The sequence below is a fragment of the Dipodomys ordii genome, unplaced genomic scaffold (assembly GCF_000151885.1).
Source record: "Dipodomys ordii isolate 6190 unplaced genomic scaffold, Dord_2.0 Scaffold57, whole genome shotgun sequence".
NCBI lineage: Eukaryota > Metazoa > Chordata > Mammalia > Rodentia > Heteromyidae > Dipodomys > Dipodomys ordii.
In genome coordinates, this window is record NW_012267273.1 from 771,260 (window position 1) to 792,833 (window position 21,574).

Here is a 21,574-nt window from a genome sequence, read left to right on the forward strand (position 1 = left end):
AATGCTTGGTAAGAAATGTATGCATTATCCTGCCCATGCAATTGTAACCCCTCTGTACAGTATGTTCACAAATAAAATAAAATTAAATTAAAAAAAAAACTTTTATCCCTGTCATGCAGAAAGATATACTCAAAGTTACAGAAACTAATAAGTGACAGGGCCAGATTTCAACAAAAATAGACACCCAAAATACTTACTTCATGAACACAAATCATGCAATTATTTGTCCATCATCACCAAAGAAATGGAAGCTCATCAGATAAACAATAAAGAGATATGTAAACAGACAACTATAAAACAAATCGGATTAGTTGAAGACTGCAATAACAGTCTCAATTCCATCAGGAGCCAGAGAGGGTAGAACAGTGGAAATGGTGGAATTAAGTCTAAAAGAGTATGCTTTGGTTATCTTGGGTAGACTTTCTGCAGTGTTAATATCTAGAATTTCTTCATATTCTGTTTTTGTCTTTTTCCCACATTTTTATTAACATCAATTAGGCATGTACATATACGCATAACAGGGTACCTTCATCAAGCTCACATTTTCAGGTACTCTCCCTCATCTTCCTCCCCCTGCCCAAACCAATCTCAACAAGCTTCATTGTTCCATTTTCATTCATGTACATGAAGTCTTCATATTCTTAATATTTAATAAAATACCAAGTATGCAGTAATTTCTTGATAAAATTTGGCCATTGCTGTTAACAAGAGTAGCATGAGGCTTTCAACTTAAGAAATTTACCACCTATGTGAAAGACCCCAGACTCGCTGGGATGCTTTCTTCAACGGGAGGGCACCCCAAGAACCAAGACTCTAACCAGCAGATGCAACAAGCAAGAGGATTTTATTAGGCGTTTGCGCAAACAGGCTCCCTGTCCCTGTCCGAGCAGCAGTTACAGGCACTTTTAAAGACAAAAACCACAAGATTAGCATAAGACCCCAGGCTCTCCAGGATTGGCTCAGCTTAAAAATTATCATATACTCCAGCCTGCGCGGGAAGTTTTGTAACATTTGTTGAAAACTAGTTGGTTCCCTAGGGGGAGGCTTCTCTGGAGGGGAGTCCACATAGTTACAGGCTCGCCAGATGGTCCTTGTTTTGAGTCCCTTGCTGAGAGTTTCTAAACAGGAATTTAGAAGAACATACTCTTTTGTTCTTTATCTATGTTTGCAGACCTTAACTTTTTAACTTATTTCTGGGAGGGGAAGAGTCAGTGCTAGCACAAGCAGGTTTACAGAAGCAGAATTAGCAGTTAACATATTGTAAAATGGACATAGCTCCAATTTCAATCTTCCACTATGTATCTACCATAGTTCTTAAAATATTGATTGCTATTTTAATAAACTTGAGTGACCATAACAAATAAAACACAGACTTGGAGGCTTAAACAAAAGAAATTCATTTCCTTATGCTTATGGAGGCTTCGAGTCCAAGGTAAAGGTACCAGGATGGCCAGTTCCTCCTCAGGCCCACTCTTGGCCTGCACCTTGTCGATTCCTCCAATGGCTGGGAGAAAGAGCAACTTCTCCAGTTCCTTTTCTCATGAGGATGCCGAGTCATGAGAGGGACCTCATCCTTCAAACTTCATTTAAACCCAATGATCTTCCAAAGCCTCATCTTCAGCTTCAGAACATGAATTTTGAGAAGACACAATTTTATAGAAGTTGCTTGAAAAATGAAAGCTAAAAACTAGCTTGTTTTTTCCAGATGACATTACTCCAAGATTTTCAAGCCTCTAAAATGAAACTGTTGACCTTCCTGAAGGAGTAATATGAACATCTAACCAAGATTTGTTCTTTGATGAGAGTGGTGTTTTCTCTCTTTTCCAGCACTTGATAGTTACATTTCTGAGCTGGGATTCATTATCTCAACACTGCAATTACTGAAGTTATACTGAATATTTATTTAACACTCATATAACTGTAGGACCACCCTAGTTACCACAGAAAACCAGAGACATTTCTGCCTTCAAAGCACTTACAGTCTAGTAGACAGTCCAGACAAATGATGTTGTGACAAAAGAAGAGGAGGGAGATGGAATTCCACGCAAGAATAGGAAAGCATTCTGGGATATTTCTGGAAGGGTATTTGTACTAACACTTGAAGGATGATTTTTCACACAACTCAACAAAGTAATCAACTTATGTCATATTTGGTTGGCAATGAAGATCCAATGATCAAATCACCTAACTGTCCCCGCCCCCTTCATGACCAACAGACTCTCTGAGCATGTAAAAGTTTTGTTTCATAAAACAAGTGTGCATTTTCACACAGGGATCTTGAAAATAGCCAAATATGTGCTACTGGATTCATCAAAATGACCTTATTGAATTTTAAGTATTTTATCTATAAGTGGTGATTCATAGCAATGCAATTATGTGTATATTAGAATCGCCGTGATGCCACCCCAGAGCCTAAAGTTCCTTGGTAATGAGTAGGTACTTAGGAACGCAGGTAATAGAGGAAGAGGAGCAGGAAGAGGAAGAAAAGGAAGAGGAAGAAGAAGAAGAGGAGGAAGAGAGGAAGAGGAAGAAGAAGAAGGGGAAGAGGAAGGAAGGAGAAGTTGTTTAAATGGACAAATAAATTAGGACCTGGGCAAAAAGGTATACATCTCTAATCCCAGCTACTCAGAAGGTGTGTGTGCTGGGCAGTGGAAGGAGGCTGTCTGAGACAAAAGAATCATTTAAGTCAGAAATTCAAGGTCAGACAGGTGAGACCTGCATCCAAAAAAGTACATATAATGATGTGTCTAGAAACATACAATTTGTATTTTAAAAGGTAACAGTAATAACAGGGAAGTGAAACTAGGAATTAAGGAGTATAAAGGTCTTTTTAAATTAAACAAAGAGTATGCCCTATACAATGTTTAAATCTTTTACTACGGACTCAGATTTACATATTAATGTATGTATGCATGCATGCATGTATGTATGTATGTATGTATGTATGTAATGTCGGTAGTAGAATTTGAATTTGGGGCCTGGTCACTTTCCCTGAGCTTTTTACTCAAGGCTAGTACTCTACCACTTCGAGCCACAACCCCATTTCTGGTTTTCTGGTTGTTAATTGGAGAAATGTATCTCATGGACTTTCCTGCCTGGGCTGCCTTTGAACCCAACATCCTGAGACTTCAGCCTCCTGAGTAGCTAGGATTACAGATGTGAGCCACCAGCACCTGGCAGATTTTTAACATTAAAATACAATATCTATGCTGTAATAGTAATCACATATATACTATATAGTTTCACAGCACAGATGTTTAATGGTGGAATTTTCCTCTTCTCCTGATTTCTTTTCTTGTTATATTTACATAATTGAAGAACATCAACATAACAGATGACTGAAACACTCTTTGGAAGGAAGTAAAGTATAAATAATATATTCGTGCATGAAGAAGTAGGGAAGTATTGAATCAAGACAAGTACCCATAAAATATTTACAAGAGCCCACATTCTGATGTGTAAATAAAAAAAAAATCACAAAACATCCTTAACGATGAGCAGCAGACACAAACCAAGACCAGTTGCATAGCTAATCTGTCACAGCAAGTCCCATTAAAAAACAAAAAACGGGCTGGGAAGGTGGCTCAGTGGCAGAGCACTTGCCTCGCATGCATAAGGCCTTGGGTTCGATTCCTCAGCACCACATAAGCAGAAAAAAAGTTGGAAGTGGCGCTGTGGCTCAAGTGGTAGAGCACTAGCCTTGAGGTAAAGAGCTGAGGGACAGCGCCCAGGCCCAGAGTTCAGACCCATGACTGGACCCAAAAAACAAAAACAAAACAAACAAACAAACAACCGAACAAACAAAGCAAGGATGTGATCTGTTTGTCATTAAGAGAGAGATCATCCAGGAAATGGAAACAAGAGGGGTTTTTTTGTTTTTGTTTTTGTTTTTTTTCACCTTGGTGGTTAATTGGTGATGGGTCTCACAGCCTTTCCTGCCTGGGCTGGCTTTGAACCACGATCCTTAGATCTGAGCCTCCTGAGTAGCTAAAACTACAGGCATGAGCCACTGGCCCCCAGTATAATTAACATTTTGTTGTCTTTTTGAGGGGATGACAAGATCCTGCGATTGTGGCACCCCAACATCAGCACCAAGCCTGTAGGGAAGCTGGTGGGACACATGTTCAGTATCACTGAGATAGTAACCAATGAAAAAGACCAACACGTCATCAGCCTGTCCTCTGCAAAGGTAAGAAGAAAGAAAGAACCAAACTGAAATGACAAATGTTTCCCAGAAAATTAAGTACTGGAAGACCTGGTATGTATGTATGTATATATGTATGTATGTGTGTGTGTATATATATATATATATATATATATATATATATGCACTTGACAATGATAACTGGTAGTCACTGGGAAAAGTACTGTCTATCTGCATAAGAAAATGATGAGCCACTATGCTCTTTGTATTGACTACAGCATAAGAAAATATATTTAAAGACAAGTGTAAAAAGAAAAAAATATTAGGAAAAAGCCAGTATTATAAAACACAGAGGTTGTCTATTATAGATAGGAACATCATCATTAAAGAGAGAATATACAAGCTGAACACTCAAGCCTGTAATCCTTGCTGCTCAAGCCTGTAATCTTTGTGACTCAGAAGGCTGAGATCTGAGGATCAAGGTTTGAAGCCAGTCAGGGCTGGAAAGTCTATGTGACTCAATTCTCCAATTAATCACAGAAAAAGCAAGAAGTGGCACTGTGGCTCAAGTGGTAGAGTACCTTGAACAGAAGCTCAGAGGAATAAAAATCAAATATCCTGCTATCTATAATCTATTCTATGAGAGTTCTCTTATTTATAGTTTAATTACAATAGATCAAAGTGCAATATAGTATGTATTAATTAAATGTCAATTTGTTTTTGGAATTTTTCTAAACACTTGGAAATGTTTCATATGATATAATATTAATCACTTATTTAATTCTGCATTCTAGTTGTAATCCAATTATATTGTCTATGCCGATTTTCCTCCTAAGAATTTCCTTATTTAAAAGAAATAAATTAGGTTAAAAAATAAAAAGGAGCTCAGGGTCAGTGCCCAGACCCAGAGTTCAAGTCCAAGAAACATCAAGAGAGAGAGAGAAAGAGGATGAGAGAGAGAGAGAATACACAAGATACATTCCACATGGATTAAAGCCATAGAAGTTCTAGAAGAAAACATAGGTGAATATTCATATAACTTTAGGATAGTTTTCTATTTGTAGCTCTTATGGCTAATAATCAGAAAATAAACATCTGATTTCTATGTACAATGCAATAATAGCTATCATTTTTCAAATAGTTACCACATACCAGACACTGTGCTAAGTATTTTACATACACATCTCATTTAATGCTAATAATGACCCTGTGGGCCTGAGGATGTAGCTCAGTGGTAGAGTTTGTGCTTAGCATGCACCAGGTCCTGGGTTTGATCCCCAGCATAGGAAAATAAATAATACTTACCCATTTGTGAAGGAAAAGTGAGATCTAAGTAATGCTGCCGTCACACCATAACCTTGTGGCTCAGTGTACCCAATTCTACATCTTCTTCTATCCCAGAGAACCTCCTAAAGTTAAAGGTAGAAAATGAAGAAGACAAGCTAGAAGCCAGTGGCTCCGTCTATAATCCTAGCTACTCAGGAGAGTAGCTAGAAGAGTACTAGCAGAGATCTGAGGATCATGGTTCAAAGCCAGCCCGGGCAGGAAAGTCCATGAAACTCTTATCTCCAATAAACCACAGAAAACCAGAAGTGGTCCTGTGGCTCAAGTGGTAGAGCACTTGCCTTGAGCTAAAGGGCAGCACCCAGGCCCCAGCGTTCAAGCCTCATTATGAACAAAAGAAGGAGGAGGAGGAGGAAGAGGAGGAGGAGGAGGAGGAAGGAGGAGGAGGGGAAGGAGGAGGAGGAAGAAGAAGAAGAAGAAGAAGAAGAAGAAGAAGAAGAAGAAGAAGGAGAAGAAGAAGAAGAAGGAGAAGAAGAGGAAGGAGGAGAAGAAGGAGAAGGAGGAGGAAGAAGAAGAAGGAGGAGGAGGAGGAAGAAGAAGAAGAAGAGAAAGAAAGAAAGAAAATAAAGCACATAGAATTGCAACAAAAATGGCAGAGACAGGAGTAATACTCTTTAACAAGCAAACAAACCAATGGACAACAGAAATGGTAAATGAGTAGGAAATAAAGAAGAAGGGGAAATGAAAGAAGTTTTAAAGTAGACATGATGCCCAGCACTGGTGGCTCATTCCTGTAATCCTAACTACTCAGTAAGCTGATATCTAGAAGCCAACCCAAGAACAAAAGCCTAGTAGAGTCCATCTCAAAAGCAATCAATAAAAAACAAGAGGTATGGCTCGTGTAAATATTATGGCTCAAGTAAAATATTAGCTTATGATCAAGAAAATGGAATGAGTTCAGTGTCTTCAATTTTGAGAGAGAGAGAGAGAAAGGAAAGCAAAGACATGTTTATAGAGTGCTTAGTGAGGATCAAAAAGAACATTGAAAAAGACCAAAGTAGCCTGAATATATATATATATATATATATATATATATATATATATATATATATATATTCCACTAAACTACCTCTCATCGTTTCTTTAGTAATATTCAACTGGGATTACACCATGTGACATGTTCAATATATAAAGAGGAAACATTTAAACAATTACATTTGAAAAGTAGGGCTCGCCAAGGGTTCCAAATGAAAATAAGGCTTTTCCAGTTCATTCCAAGTTGTAGAGGCCCCTCTGAACTATTCATGGCTTTGTGAAAAACATCCCCTTATCTTAGGGTACATGTGTTCTAAGACCCCTAGCAATGCCCAACACCATGCATCACAGCTCACCTTATGTTCCTATACACTCAGGACAGAGTTTAATGTATCAATTTGACACAGGCAATTATAACAATTGATAATAAAATCAAACAATTAGAAAAGTATATGGTAATAAGATTGCCAGCATCGTTACTCTGGATCTGTGGTGCCATTATTAAGTAAAACTTGGGTTTTCTGAACATAAACACTGTGAATGCTTCCATAAGCAAGATGATAAGCAAGATGGGTACTAAGTGATTAATGAGGCACTGGGTGGATGTATCAGACAGAGGGATGATTCATGCTCTAGAGGAATTCCTCACAGTACTCAGAATGGTAGACAATTTACAACTTATGCTATTTATTTCTGGAAATTCCTGACTTCAGTTGACTGTGCATAAATGAAACCATAGATAAAGAAGAAAAGTCTTAATTAAGATGCTTTGCTGGTCTAAGGCCATCTTTTGTACACACTGGGTGCCCATTTATCTGAACTACTTGTAGCTATTAAGTCAATAGAATATCAAGAACAAGGAATTTTTCTACATTTCCTATTTTTTTTTACATTTTTTTTACATTTCCTATTTTTATGAGACAGAATTTTCCAGAAAATGTCTGAAACACAATTATGGTAAGGTTCACACAACAGTTTGAATTTATTAAAAATGAACCTTATACTTAAAGTGGATCAATGTTATAGTATTAGGTGTTAGTTTAATATCATTGCTGAAGAAAATAGTGTGACATACTTACAAAATTAAAATTCTAGAGAAAAAAATTTGATTTAATAAGCTATGTTATCTCATTTTTGTACAATGAACATATAGATAATAAATAAATACATATTGGTGTGACTATGTGAAATATAATGAAAGAATATATAATTGGCCCATTTGAAATTTTATATTCATCAATGTTAAATTATGTTATTATTAACAATAATATATATTATTGCTTATCCAGATAGTAAGATGGGGCATGGATTAAACTTTTGTCTCTCTTGTCAATTTCTATAGCAAATATTTATTGCTTTTGTAATATAGAATCTTTAAAAAAATTAAATTGTATAGGAAGATAATAAAGGTGTTGAGATGCTTAAACCAAAATCAAAATGATATGAACTTGTGACCTGGAGTCAGTCTTTTCCAGAAAAAAATGAAAGAAAAATAATGTATGTTTCTAGAAGAAAAGAAAGGACATTCATGCTGGTAATAAAGGTGACAGGCAGAAGAGACAGCCTTTTTCATTCCTTTTTAGTGTGCTTGTTGTGTTAAGACAATAGTCATCCAGACATCCCACTTAGTATCTTTCCACTCCATTTTTCACTCGTAAAATATAATAAGGATAAGCTCAGAGAGCTGTTATGAAGATGAAATGAGAACATTCATTTTATTATCATCAAGCACGTATTTCTGAGTGTCTATTTGAGGATCAGCTACTATTTGGGGAGCTAGGTTTTAGATAAAGAACATCCAATAAGAAGAGAAAGAGCCAGGTCCTGAAGGAATTTACATCCTAGGCAAAGATAAGCAAAGAAGCAGAGCAACAAATGTACAAGAAAACGGTATGCTGGGGATTTGTAATAAACAGAGAACACGCTGGTGTGAGGTGACTGGGTATCATCTCCAAGGAGCTGATAGGAAAGCAGAAGCCTGAATCACCAGTGAAACAAACCCCATGAAGACCTGGGAAAAAGGGCAACTGAGTCAGAAATGATAGCCAACAAGAACCAGGCTTGCCTCTCCTGAATCTGTCTTTGCCATTACCATTTTACTGTTTCTTTATTTTAAAATTTTATTGTAAAGGTGATGTACAGAGGGGATTTAGTTGCATAAGTAAGGTAATAAGTACACTTTTTTCATTGTTACCCCTTCCTTATTTTCTCCCGCTTCCCTCCCCCCATTTCCCTCCTCCCCAAGTTGCAAAGTTCATTTCTAACATAGTGTCTAGTGAGTATCGCTGTTGCTTTGGTTCCTTTGTCCATTTCTGTGGTTCCCCTTCCCTTCCCCAAATCAGATAAACTTGTATACTAGACAAACAGTACAGAAATGGTACAGTGACAACAGGGAATAAACCAAAGGATGTTTATTATCTTAAGAGCAACTGACATCTCTATATACCTAACAATGCTGCAAATTTCTTCTTGTAAATTCACCAAGCTTTAATAATTATTCTAATTTACAATATGGAAATAATGCACCTCCTCCAAAGCTCTTGAGAGACCTTCATCCTTCCTTCTAATTTTGTAGTATTTTCACAAAGATGTTATATTCTCTTCCAAATGCTAAAATTGCATTTCTCTTCCAACTGCTGCTAAAATTGCATGTCTAGTCACACAGCTCAAGTGTTGAACAGCTGTCATATCTATCTACTGCTCCAGACAAACTGAAAATTTTTGAAAAACATGGAGACAAACAAATTTCACTCACTTTCTTTTCTCTTTCTTTATTTTGTGGTATTAGAATTCAAACTCAAAGCCCCATGCTTGCTAGGCAGGTGCTTTACTGCTGAGTCATGTCTTCAGCCACTGACTTTTATTAGCAAAACTAGTAAGAACAAGTCTGATTTATTTTTCTATAAAGAGGATAGATATACATCCTTTGATGATGTCTAGCAGATTGCAGATGGGCGTAGGAGTTGCTATTTCTCTTTTATATTTTCACTTTGGATGCGATCTGAAGAAACCCAAGGAAAGGCAATGTCTGACTGACCATGTGGTCAGGCCATACAAATCCAATGAGCTGGAAGATTTGTTATGGGCTCCATTTTATCCATGACTATATCTAGAATGTTCTCATAAGAGAAGAGTAAACTACTGTCTCACCTGCACACTCACAAAACAGCCTTTCCAATCAGGAAGCCTAAGTTTTAAGTGCTGGCTCTGAAAATTACTCTTGGTCAGTCATAGAGATCACCAATGAAGAAAAGGGAAGTGCTTTCTTCCAAGGAGGATTAAATTCCATAATGCATCAGATATCTAAAGGTAAGGAGAAGAGCAGAGGACTACCTCTTAGCAGCACCCGAAGCGACAGCAGTCATGCAAAAACCCTGCAAGAAAATGCAGCATGCTAGGTGAGCACCCCACAACGGAGCCACACTTCCTGCCTCCTTCTTCCTCCTCTGGCACTAGTTATTTTTGAGATAGAGTCTTGCACCTTGCTGGGCATGATCTTGCACTGTAATCCGCCTATTCATGATTTCTTGTTCTGTTGGGGACAATTGAGTCAAAGCTTTTAGATTAACTGTGATTTACATTTTTTCAAGTGGAAGAGCTACAAGTCTCAATATTTTCCTTAAAATGAGTATGGAAATTTTACCTGAGAAAGACAAATTCACATTAGGAAAATTTAGCTAGTAAAAGAAAATACAAAAGTAAGGGAAAGGGATAAGGTATAAGCTTTGGGATTTGGTGTTGGACTTGTAATGTTTTTCTCTAGTATAGAGTTCATCCCAGGATGACATCTGGACAAACGTGTGTGTGTGTGTGCACGCGCGTGCACGCGCACGCGCCCATACTAAAGCTTGGACTCAAGACCTGGTCTGTCCCTTAGCTTTTTCCCTCAAGGCTGGTGCTCTACCTACCACTTGAGCCATACCTCCATTTCTGTTTTTTTTTTTTTATGGTTAATTGGTGATGAGTCTTGTGGACTTCTCTGCCTGGGCTGACTTCCAGACATGATCTGCAGATCTCAGCCTCAAGAGTTTTACATACCTCATGAGGATTACAGGTGTGAGCCATCAGAACCAGGCACTCCTGGAGAACCTGAAAGGAAGCTGCTTAGCCATAGGAGCTAAAGAACCTAATACAATGGCTACCATTTAGCATATGATGCCTTCTTTTGTTGGTAGCTATCACTTCTTTTGAAATTTGTTGTTATTTGAATGCCTGTTTTAGATGAGCCACCTTGTTTCTAATTTTTGCTTTGTGGGGGTTATTTAATATGTGTGTATGTATAGATAGATAGATAGATAATTATATATATATATAACTTTATACCATTATTTTATTCAATTAAGTTTCTCTTCACTCCTTCCTACCAGCTTAAAGACCCCTCAATTTCTTGCACCTCCACACACATATATTTGCACACACACATTTACTACCACACTAAGTATCTAGAGATTCTGTTCACCTTAACTTTTGTGGTTCCTAAAGAAACCTGGCGTTGTTCCTTGGCTAACCATCTGGCTATGACTTTGAGCTAGCCTCACCTGGGAATCCTGACTTCCACTGCATCAGTATGCATCCATTAACATAGAGGGCCTTGCCAAGTATTTCCTCTGTCATGCCCTGTGCATGTATAGATTTTGAAGTGAACCTCCCAAAGGAGCTAAAAATCAAAGTGAACAAATAAAGCGTAACTGCCACTAATATTTCATGACAAAACTCCAAGAGTGACAGAAATTCCAAGCTGAAACCATCTGAAGTCTGGAAGACACAACCTTTTCAGAGGGCAAGCTGACTTTATAGTCTCTAGCATGATCCAAAATACTCACATTCTTGGACACAAAAATTTCTGAGAATTAGCTATGTAGGCTGTTTGCCAGAGCACTTTAGAAAGTGACATGTGCAAGGAGGATCATTATCATTTTAATAAAAGAAAATGAGGAGAGCTGGAGCCATGACTGAAGTGACAGAGCACCAGTCTTGCAAGTGTGAGTCCCTGAATTCAAACCATAATTACAGACGAGGGGGGGAGAGTAGGAGGAGGAGGAGGAAGAAGAAGAAATTGTTTAAAAATGAGTAATTCCCAATAAGGGAATATTTACAATGGCCTATAGAAACGTTCACACAACAGAATACTATGCACTTACTAAAATGATGAAGAAAATCTAAGTAGATAAATGTGCTCTAATAGAAATGTAAATTCTTCGTCTATGCAATCCCATTTAACATCTATGCAAACAGTGATATTAAGTGTACCCTATTTTCCCCCTTATGAAATCTAAAGCTCAGAGAAGTTAGGTGATATACACAAAGCTACATACCTATTATTAAGTGGTTAAGCAGATTTATATGATATACTCCAGAGGCATTATCTTAAAACAATGGTTTAGTCTAAGGAGTGAAACTGAGGAGCAAAACAGAAGTGGTATGTAGGAAAGGGAACTGGTTTTTCCTACTGAGTGAATGTACAAAAAGTGAGATCAATTTCAGTTACTGTAACAATATACATGGGATATTTAACTTAGAGCGAATGTTTATTTTAGTTTGCAGCTTTGGAGATAGTTCATGATCAGTTGATTTGATGGCTTTGGCCCTGTGGTAAGGCAGAGCAGAGGAAGAGAGAATGGTGGAGCGAAATTGTTCATCTCCTGGGCAGGAAAATAAAAAAGAGAAGAAGGGCTATAATTGCATAATCCCCTTGAAGGACACTCATCAAATGACCAAAAGATGTCCCACTAGGCCAGGCCCCTCCTCTTCAATAGCATCTTCCAATAACACCAAGCTGATGGCCAAGGCTGTAACACTTAAGCCTTTGGGGGCAGTCAAGATTCAAACTGTAGCATACTGTTTAAAAGTACATGCACAAAGCCAGCCGGGGCAGGAAAGTCCTTGAGACTCTTATTTCTAATTAATCACCAGAAAACTGGAAGTGACGCTGTGGGCCAAGTGGTAGAGCGCTAGCCTTGAGCTGAGAGGCAGCAACCAGGCCCAGAGTTCAAGCCCCACAACTGACAAATAAAAAATAAAAAAAAGCACCTATAGCCAGACACTGGTGGCTTATATCTAAAATCCTAACTACTCAGGAGACTGAGATCTGAGGATCACTGTTTGAAGCCATCCTGGGTAGGAAAATCTGTGAGAATCCTATCTCCAATTAAGCACCAAAAATCTATGGAGCTGCAGCTCAAGTTATAGAGAGCTAGCCTTAAACAATAAGACTCAGGGACAGTGCCCACACTCTGAGTTCAAGCCCCAGGACTGGCACCAAAAAGAGTACATATAATAATTTTATAATTAAAACGTTAATTATTACCTCATATAAGGTATATATACGTGCACATCTGAGGGAAAGTGGGAAAATCAATGGAAAATGGGTGAAAAAAATACAGCAAAGGGGTCCATCAGCTGCACTGGACATTGATGAAAGTGAACTAAGCAATTTAAGGGTGGTGATAAGAGGGAGGAAATGAGAAAGCAAAAAGGAACAGCTGATACTAAGCAAAAGGAAAGAGATGTATGTATCACCCGAAAAAGTTTTATTGTTAAAGGCCGTAGAGTTCATAAGCAATGTAGATTAAGAGAACGATAACTATCACTGTGAAGATTAAAAGGTATTTGTGACTTTAGCTAAATATAACTATGCCACAGTATTGTGAAATTTATGTAGTCATGTAATCTCAATAAAGAAATATTTGGGGGGGGAAAGGTAATTAAACACATATCAGTGTCTCCCTCTCATTTCCTGTTTGTTAGTTATCACACAGGAAAAAATGTGGGAACAAGATGATAAAATTAGGGCTAGGAAGGTGGCTCAGTGGTAGAGTGCTCGCCTTGCATGCCTGAGGCCCTGAGTTCGATTCCTCAGCACCACATAAGCAGAAAAAGCTGGAAGTGGCGCTGTGGCTCAAGTGGCAGAGCACTAGCCTTGAGCTGAAGAACTTAGGGACAGTGCCCAGGCCCAGAGTTCAGGCATCATGACTGGCAAAAAAAAAGATAATAAAATTAATAAGTTCAGTCCCACAATGCTAAGACACTTATTAAGTTACTTGAATGTGGTTAATACACTTTTGCCTTAAGTTTTCTACACAGACAATGTCAAATCATGTAACCCAATGAGTGACCCTGACTTGATTCATTTGGAGACTAAAAAGCTCACTAACCTCTGATAGCCATTTGGTGGAACTTGGAAGTCAAGGCAAGTCTCAGGTTCCCTGACATCAGAAAATGGAAAACTTTGGTTATTCTCTCCCTGGAAATAACTGGTACTCTTTTCTCAGAAGCTTTCCTGACACTTTCACTAGAAATATGGGTGATACTGGGCATGTTGACTGACACCTGTAATCCTAGCTACTCAGAAAAGTGAGATCTGGATGGATAGTGGTTCAAATCCAGCCCAGGCAGAAATATCTGTAAAACATCATCTCCATCTAACCTGATGGTTAATGTATTGGAAGTGTGGATCAAATTGGCATCATCTGTGAGTGAAAAAGGTAAGAGTGAGTGAGTGAGTGATTAAGACTGTGATTTCAAGCTGTAAAACTAGCAAAAAGGCAAATTTCCCCACAACCTTTTGTCTATCTAAACAATACTTTCATTGTGAAGCAGTTACCTGAAGATGACAATTAATGGTGCAATTTTCACCACTGTGTGATATTCATATTCCCATTCAAATATTTCTGACAATGCTGTATTTGTCCTCTACCTATGATCTGTCTGGACTCCAATCTTCAAGAATAGTAATAGTGCTTCTGTTGGTCATTGTCACTTCACCCACAGTTCCATATTTATTGAATGAATGGGGAAATTGTATGATTAATTGATTAATTTATTTATTTTGTTGATACTGAAGATGGAACTGAAAGCCTAGAATTTGCTTGGATTTGCTTGCTTGGCTGGTACTCTAAACTGAAAGCCTAGAATTTGCTTGGATTTGCTTGCTTGGCTGGTACTCTACCACTTGAGCCATGTCTTCAGCCTGGCTTTTTTGCTGGTTAATCAGAGATAGAGTCTCATGGACTTTTCTGCCTGGACTGGGTTCCAAGTATGATCCTCTTGATCTCAGCCTCTGAGTAGCTGAGATTACAAGTGTGAGCCACAAGTGCCTTGCTATGTGTTATATTTTTTTATCCTAGGACATATGCCTTTTTTTTTAATAGACCTGAGGCCAACCTTTAAAAATTAGATGCAGTATTCTCCTCTAGTCATTCTAATACAGGCACTCACCAAGAAACAGCAATATTTTATTAATACATTTTGATGGCATGATTGGTTTGAAGTTTGGAAGAAGAAAGGCCAGGAAACATTTTGCTGAATCAAACCAATCTGTATTCTGAACATGTACATTCTTATTGTCAGACTTCAGCTTCATCATTATTTATTAATTATTCTCATAAATGACTGCAGGCAAAGCGTTTTCACTTGTCTTTTTCTTTGGCATTTGTGATTTTCGACTTTAGTTCATGGTCTACCCTCAAACTTTAAATCAGCCTGACAATGCAATCTTTTTCTCAGTGTTAAAAATTCTTCCATCTAATTTTTGCACTCTCAATTTGTTTGAAAAATCAGCACTATTTTATTATTATTAGTTGGATTTTCATGATTTAAATTTACTTGCATAGATGTCATATTTAATGTATGATGTATGCATATATTATATCATATATTATAAATTACCCTGCTACCCCCATGATATGTTTAATGGAAGCTGTTTTATTCCCTGATTTTCTCACTACACTAACTCAGTCCCATTCTGAAATGTTTTGTCTGTGTTTTCTTCCCAAGCCCCTTCAGGGCTGACCTGGCTCCATATGGGTTCTTGCAAGCTTCCGAATCCTTGCCAGCTTCCATGAGAACAATGTGAACCCTTGGTTGGAGCTATCAAAAGACTAGGATATAAGACAAAAGACATAGGACAGAAGACTAGGGCATATAAAAAGGGACTCAGGCCTTATTTATAAATCTTTCTCTTCTCCCAAAGTCGCTGGTGCATTGTGGCCACCTAAGAACAAAGTAAGTAAACTATGATTTAGAAAATGGTATTGTCTAGGTCGTGTCAAGTAATGGTAAAGTACTGTTGGTCTAAGACAGAAGAGGCAAGTAAACAGACCAAAACCAAATAATAATCCAAACCAAAGACCACACATAACTGTCTGGGAACAAAGCCAAATTAGAGGCAGTTTCTCCCTTGAGCAACATCCAGTTGAAAAGAGAAGACAAGTGAGCATCTCACCATGTTATAATGTCTAATTGCTATTAACATGAACAAGTATTGGAATTAGGTGGTAGAACTTTTAAATTGGAGAGCTAACTAATTGAAATGCATTTTTGTTGTTTTCATTGACATTTTAATGGCACTGGGAATGACTTAAGAGCTTTTAGCTTGTTAGTTGAGGTGTGTTCCCAGTCCTTGTTAATCTTAAGTAGGAATAATAATTTTGTTGAAGAAGCATACATTAACAACATAAGAGGGCTTTGTCATAATTCCATACAGAGTACTTTGAACAAGTTCATTCTTATGGTGGATGAGGGTTTGTTGTTCTCCACCTCTTTACCAACATTTGTTGCTGTTGTTTGCTGATAGCCATCAATGTTTTGACTTGCCTTTCTCTGATGGCAAATATAATGAACATTTTCCCATTTATTTATAGACCATTGTCTATAGAGATCATTTCCTGTTTATCCACTGCATTTTATTCTTTTCTAAGCTTTTTTGAATTCTTTATAGATCCAAGATATTAATCTTCTATCAGATGAATAGGTGGGAAAGATTTTTCTCCCATGCTGTAGCTGTCTCTTAACTCTGTTGATAGTTTTCTGTGCAGAAGTTTTTTTTAATATAGTTCCACATGTCAAATCATAGTCTTATTTCTTGATCTAATGGAGATATACTCAGGATTTATGTATGCCTACATCCTGATGTGTTTTTCCTATGCTGTCCTCTAGTAGTTTTAAAGTTTCATGTCTTAATTTAGTTCTTTGACTTGTGCATTTAGTTCTTTAATCTGTACATTTAGTTCTTTGATCTTTTTGTTTTGTTTTGTTTTTTGTTTTTTGGGGGGTCTGGTCGTGGAGCCTGAACTCTGGGCCTGGACGCTGTCCCTCAGCTCTTCAGCTCAAGGTTAGCGCTCTACCACTTGAGACAAAGCGCCACCTCTGGCTTTTTTCTTTTTGCTTATGTGGTGCTGAAGAATCGAACCCAGGGCCTCATGCATGCAAGGCAAGCGCTCTACCACTGAGCCACCTTTCCAGCCCCCTTTGATCTGTTTTGAGTGGATCTTTGTACCAAGTGGGAGATAGAGACCTAGTTTTAATATTCAACATGTGGATATACAGTTCCCCACACTCTCTGTTTAGTCAATTACAGAAGACATTCAACCACTTTACTATACAATGAGGTTTTGGTTAAATGATTTTTTTTCATACAGCTACAGGCTACTATAAGTGATCTGAGCACATTTATTTTGGACTACCTAAACTAAGATGTTTATTATATACAATAGTTTCTACCTCTGCTGAGTTCCTTGGGCTATAACTTCATTGTAAGACCAGAAGCATCTACTCCAATTTAATTGTTAAATTATAATTATTACTATTTGAAAATATCATTAGGACTGATATACTGCTAGGAAATGTAATAATTCTTAACCAAATCACACTTAGTTTTGAATTTCCATCATACTATAACTTGGTAAAAATTCAGAATAGGACAAATGCTATGGCTAGTTATTTCAGGTAACAAAGTGTAAACTTTGTGTAAAATTAAGTTTAGCTGAATTAGTACATCATTGTTTTCCTAGTCTGTTCATCTCCATAAATCATGAAAGAACCATTTTAAATCTTTCACCCAACATGTCACCTTTCTCTGTGTTTTGCTTCATCCATAGTGGACATGTTTGTGGTGTTATTTAGTGTGGTGGCCCCAGGATGCAGCATTTTTGCTTTGAGTTATTTGGCCCCATGCATCTTGGTGAGGAGGCCCTTCCTCAGTATGAATGATACAGCCTCTCCTTGAAACTAACTGCAAGTCATGACCAATCTTCTGTTATTCCTCCAAATAATTAAATAGCAATAAAAGCAGTCCTTTCTATGGAAAACTCCAGTTTCAAAGCTGGGTGCTTTGTGGCTCACACTTGTAATCCTAGCTACTCAGAGGGCTTAGTAAATATCCCTGACACTATATCTCCAGATAACCAGCAAAAAGCCAGGCTGGAGACATGGCTCAGGTACTAGGGAACCAGCAATGAGCAAGGAACTGAAAGAAAGTAAAGAAGCAAAAATCCAGTTTCCAAAGATATACCTCTAAGTGCAACTTTAAACCATTGCTATTTTCCTCTGATCTTAATGAACAATATACAAACCAAGAACCAAATGGAACTTTAGTGAACGTGTGTTCCTGAGGTCATGATATAAAACATACTTTGCTGCAAGTGTAGAAAAGCATATATTGTACCTAAAAATGCTTCTCTCTGCTTCATTCCTCCAGGTTTTCCGAGTGTGGGACATACAGACACTTTCCCTGTTACAAGTCTTCCACGACTCCCAGGGAGGACCAGGAGACATGCAGATTTACTCTATGGTATATGATTCCATGCATGGCATGCTTATCACAGGTATGGGCAACCAAACAATGAGCCTTGTATCTTTATTTTTCACTTCATAAAATGATAGAGAGAGTGAGGGAAAGGGTGCTACTGTCCAAGAAGAAATGTACTCCTCTCTCTCTCTCTCTCTCTCTATCTCTCTCTCTCTGACCTTGCCTGCTGCCCCCCAAAAAAGAAATGTACTCATTACCTGACTATGTAATTGTAACCTCTTTGTACATCATCTTTATAATAACAATTAAATAAAAAAGAAATCAACATTCAACAAATTGTATAAACCCTTAAAATATAGCATTTAGGCATTCACTATGAAACATTGAGGCAGAGAAATGACAAAGTGTGACTTATTAAATTCAGTAGATATTTTTTTCAACTACTCTTTCCTGTTGTTTATGAGTAGGTGGATGATGCATGTAACTACTTTTCCCAAAATACCAGATTCATTCTTTAAGGTTTTGGACTTAGGAATGCTCAACGTAGGTAGAGCAGAAAAGCAGGGGTTGGAACCTGGTGCTGTGTCTACGGCTCTGTTGTGACACTTGGGAAAGTGACTGTGGTCTTGTCTTAGAATGGTGAACACAGAATGCCCCAGCATGAGCCTATCTCTGCCATGAGGCAATTTGGCCTGGCATCCTGTGAGAAAGCACTCCGTAAATGGGTACAGACTCTGCCAACAACCTTTGCTTCTAGATAGGAAACAGCATTCAGAGAAAGAACAGGATCCAGGATGCCAGATCCGGAGTGCTGTGTCAACAGATTGGGGGTTGGATACAAGACACCTTGTTAAGCATTGAGGTCGAACACTGTCTTATGTGTACCCATTGGCTTCAGAAGAAAAGCAAATTGTATATTTGTTCTTCCTCTTTCTAGAACACTAAGCCAGAGTTGCATTTCTGAGGCATATTCACACTGAGCACTGCTCTGAGGCCCACTGGGATTAATCAAGGCAGGCGAATGATTGCTGGTAGTGAATACAAATATCGTTTTTTAGAATACAGGCAGGGGAATGATTGCTGGTAGTGAACACAAATATTATTTTTAGAATACAGTTATCTTTAAATTTCATCTTTATTTTGCCTGGCTTAGGAAGGAATTAGCACTCATCCTCAAGAAATAATTTTCCATCTTGTAAAATAGAACTTAGTTTCAACTGTAAGCACCCCTTATCTCTCTGATCTCCTCCAGAATGTACATTCCAATTACTGTACACCAATGTTCTCCTAGCACATCAACTCGAGTGTCTGATTACTGGCTTGCTCTTTAGAATAACAAAGGACTACATATTACTGGCTTGCTCTTTAGAATAACAAAGGACTACATACGAAGATAGAGGAATAGAAAACTCAAGATTTCTTCCTGTTTTTTTAAAGAAGACATTAATATAGTTGTATGAGGGGGTTTCCGTTTAGCATGTCCATTTATATGTACAATGCGTCTTGATGAGAGTTGCTCCTTTTATCATTCTCCCCTCCTCCTACCCAGTCCAGTCCCACTTGACTTGTCAAGTTTTCCTCCAATTGTATAGACCTTTATTAGTACTTCTGCTTGCAGAAATGCGGAAATCTGGGTTTTGCTCAATGATTGAAATGGCATACACTGACCACAGCCATCAGCTTGACACTAGAATTTCATGCAATTTTAGTACATTGTGCTTTGAAGTCACCCTGGAGTTTTCTAAGCCATGGGACTGAAGCGCTGAAATCTGAGATCTTTGTAGACTTGTCATTGTTACTGTCTTTACCATCATTATGCTTATTGAAGCAACAACTCTTTAGGCTTTTTATTATTCATTTTATCTACACAACTACTATATGAGGCAAGAATTACTGATTTCCTATTAGATAAATGGCAAGACCAAATCCCAAATAGTTCACCTGACTAGTAGAAGATTGAAATGTGGTGCTGGGATTTGATCTTAGACTTTCCAACTCCTGAATCCACAATCATTCTTTGTTCTGCATTATATCTGTTATTGCAACACAAACTAGCCCCAAAAAGTAGCGATTGGTCACTTTTCCATGGCTGATCCTGCTTTGTGGAGGTCTGTTCTGAAAACAGATGGTGAATGTCATTACCATGTTAAACAACCTACTGAGATGATCTAAGATTGGTTTGATCATGTGTTTACCATAGGACCCTCTCATTTTCATGGTGGAGGTTTTAAATTGAGAAATATTACCAGATAAATCATTTCAGTTCTTGTTTATATATGAGCAGATCATATTGCAAAATCTAAACACCTTAGCAAAATGTTCAGTAACTCCTAGTAAAACTTTTAAAGTTGTGAGATTTCTTTTGGAGGGGGTGATGGGATTTGAGCTCAGAGCCTTGCACTTGCTAGGCAGATACTTGACCACTTGAGGAGCTACTCTGTCAGTCATTTTTGCATTGGTTATTTTCATGATAGGCTTCATGTTTTACCTGGGCTGACCTGCACTGCGATACTGCTACTTGTGTCTCCCTGAATCAGTAGGGATGACAAGCATTGGGTTTCCCCCATGTCTGGGATGACAGGCAAGCAGGACCATGCTGGAAATGGAGTCTCAAGAACATTTTCTGCCTGGCTGGCCTCAAACTACAATCCTCTAGTGTCCTCTCTCGAGTAACCACAGGCTTGAGCTACTGTGCCTAATCAAAACTGAGGTATCTGAAGAGATTGGAGAACCAATTGCAGATTCTACTGTAGTAAACCTAATCTCCACATCAACAAAATGGGAGGGTGCAGTTTCATTTTTGTTTGAATGACAGAATACTTTGGAACTTTTATCAGTCTTTCTAGAAATTCTAATGAAACAGAACACATAATCAGTTGCTTTTTGAGTGTGAAATAATACTAGTGCTTTATAATATAACAGTAAAACAAAACCAAATAGCTTTACAAAAAAGAAGAACAGCTGCTCTGCATCTCCTGGCCACGCAGACTGCATCTATCACTATGGTAATTTGCAAATTAATCGTATTTACTATTGAGGGTACAAGCACAGGCCTGCAATCATTTTCATTCACTATGTTTAATCGCAGAATGCTTTATTCTTGGCTGGTTGAAAAAGGCTTTGTAATACCCCATCTCAATCACAAAGAGGAAGTCTGTCTTTGGGAGGAATCTGTGCAACTTCATGGCTATGCATCAGATAGAGATGCATTGATGCATGATAAAGAAGGCAAAAGTAGACTATACAAACGAGGAGACCAGGGTCAAAATGACCTGTGCTTAAAAAAAGAATGAAGTCATGAATGAATGCTTTCCTCTGACCAAATCACATTTACTATATTTGTCCTAAATGCTTTAGAGGAAATGAACGTATTTTCATAAATGCTTTAGAGGAAATGAATGTATTAAATTCCCTCAGCATTGATATTGCTAATTTTACTAACTAGTTATCTCCACGCACAACTGGTTGTGTAAAATTCTTTGTGATTCCAAATGTCTAGTGTTGCACATTTATGAAACTTTTTTTGAATTTTTTATTTTAAAGGTGATATACAGAGATGTTACCATCATGTAAGTCAGATGATG

At 37.9% G+C, this 21,574-nt stretch overlaps 1 protein-coding gene across 1 annotated transcript in view; it reads left to right on the top strand.

Annotated features, from left to right (window-relative positions):
- The window catches only part of Wdr64 (WD repeat domain 64), a 151,008-nt gene that overhangs the window by 48,370 nt on the left and 81,064 nt on the right, over window positions 1-21,574 (top strand). Inside the window, exons 10-11 of the mRNA XM_013021734.1 lie at window positions 4,050-4,189; window positions 17,940-18,066. Coding sequence (XP_012877188.1) covers window positions 4,050-4,189; window positions 17,940-18,066 — 267 coding nt within the window. The remainder of the gene's footprint in view (window positions 1-4,049; window positions 4,190-17,939; window positions 18,067-21,574) is intronic.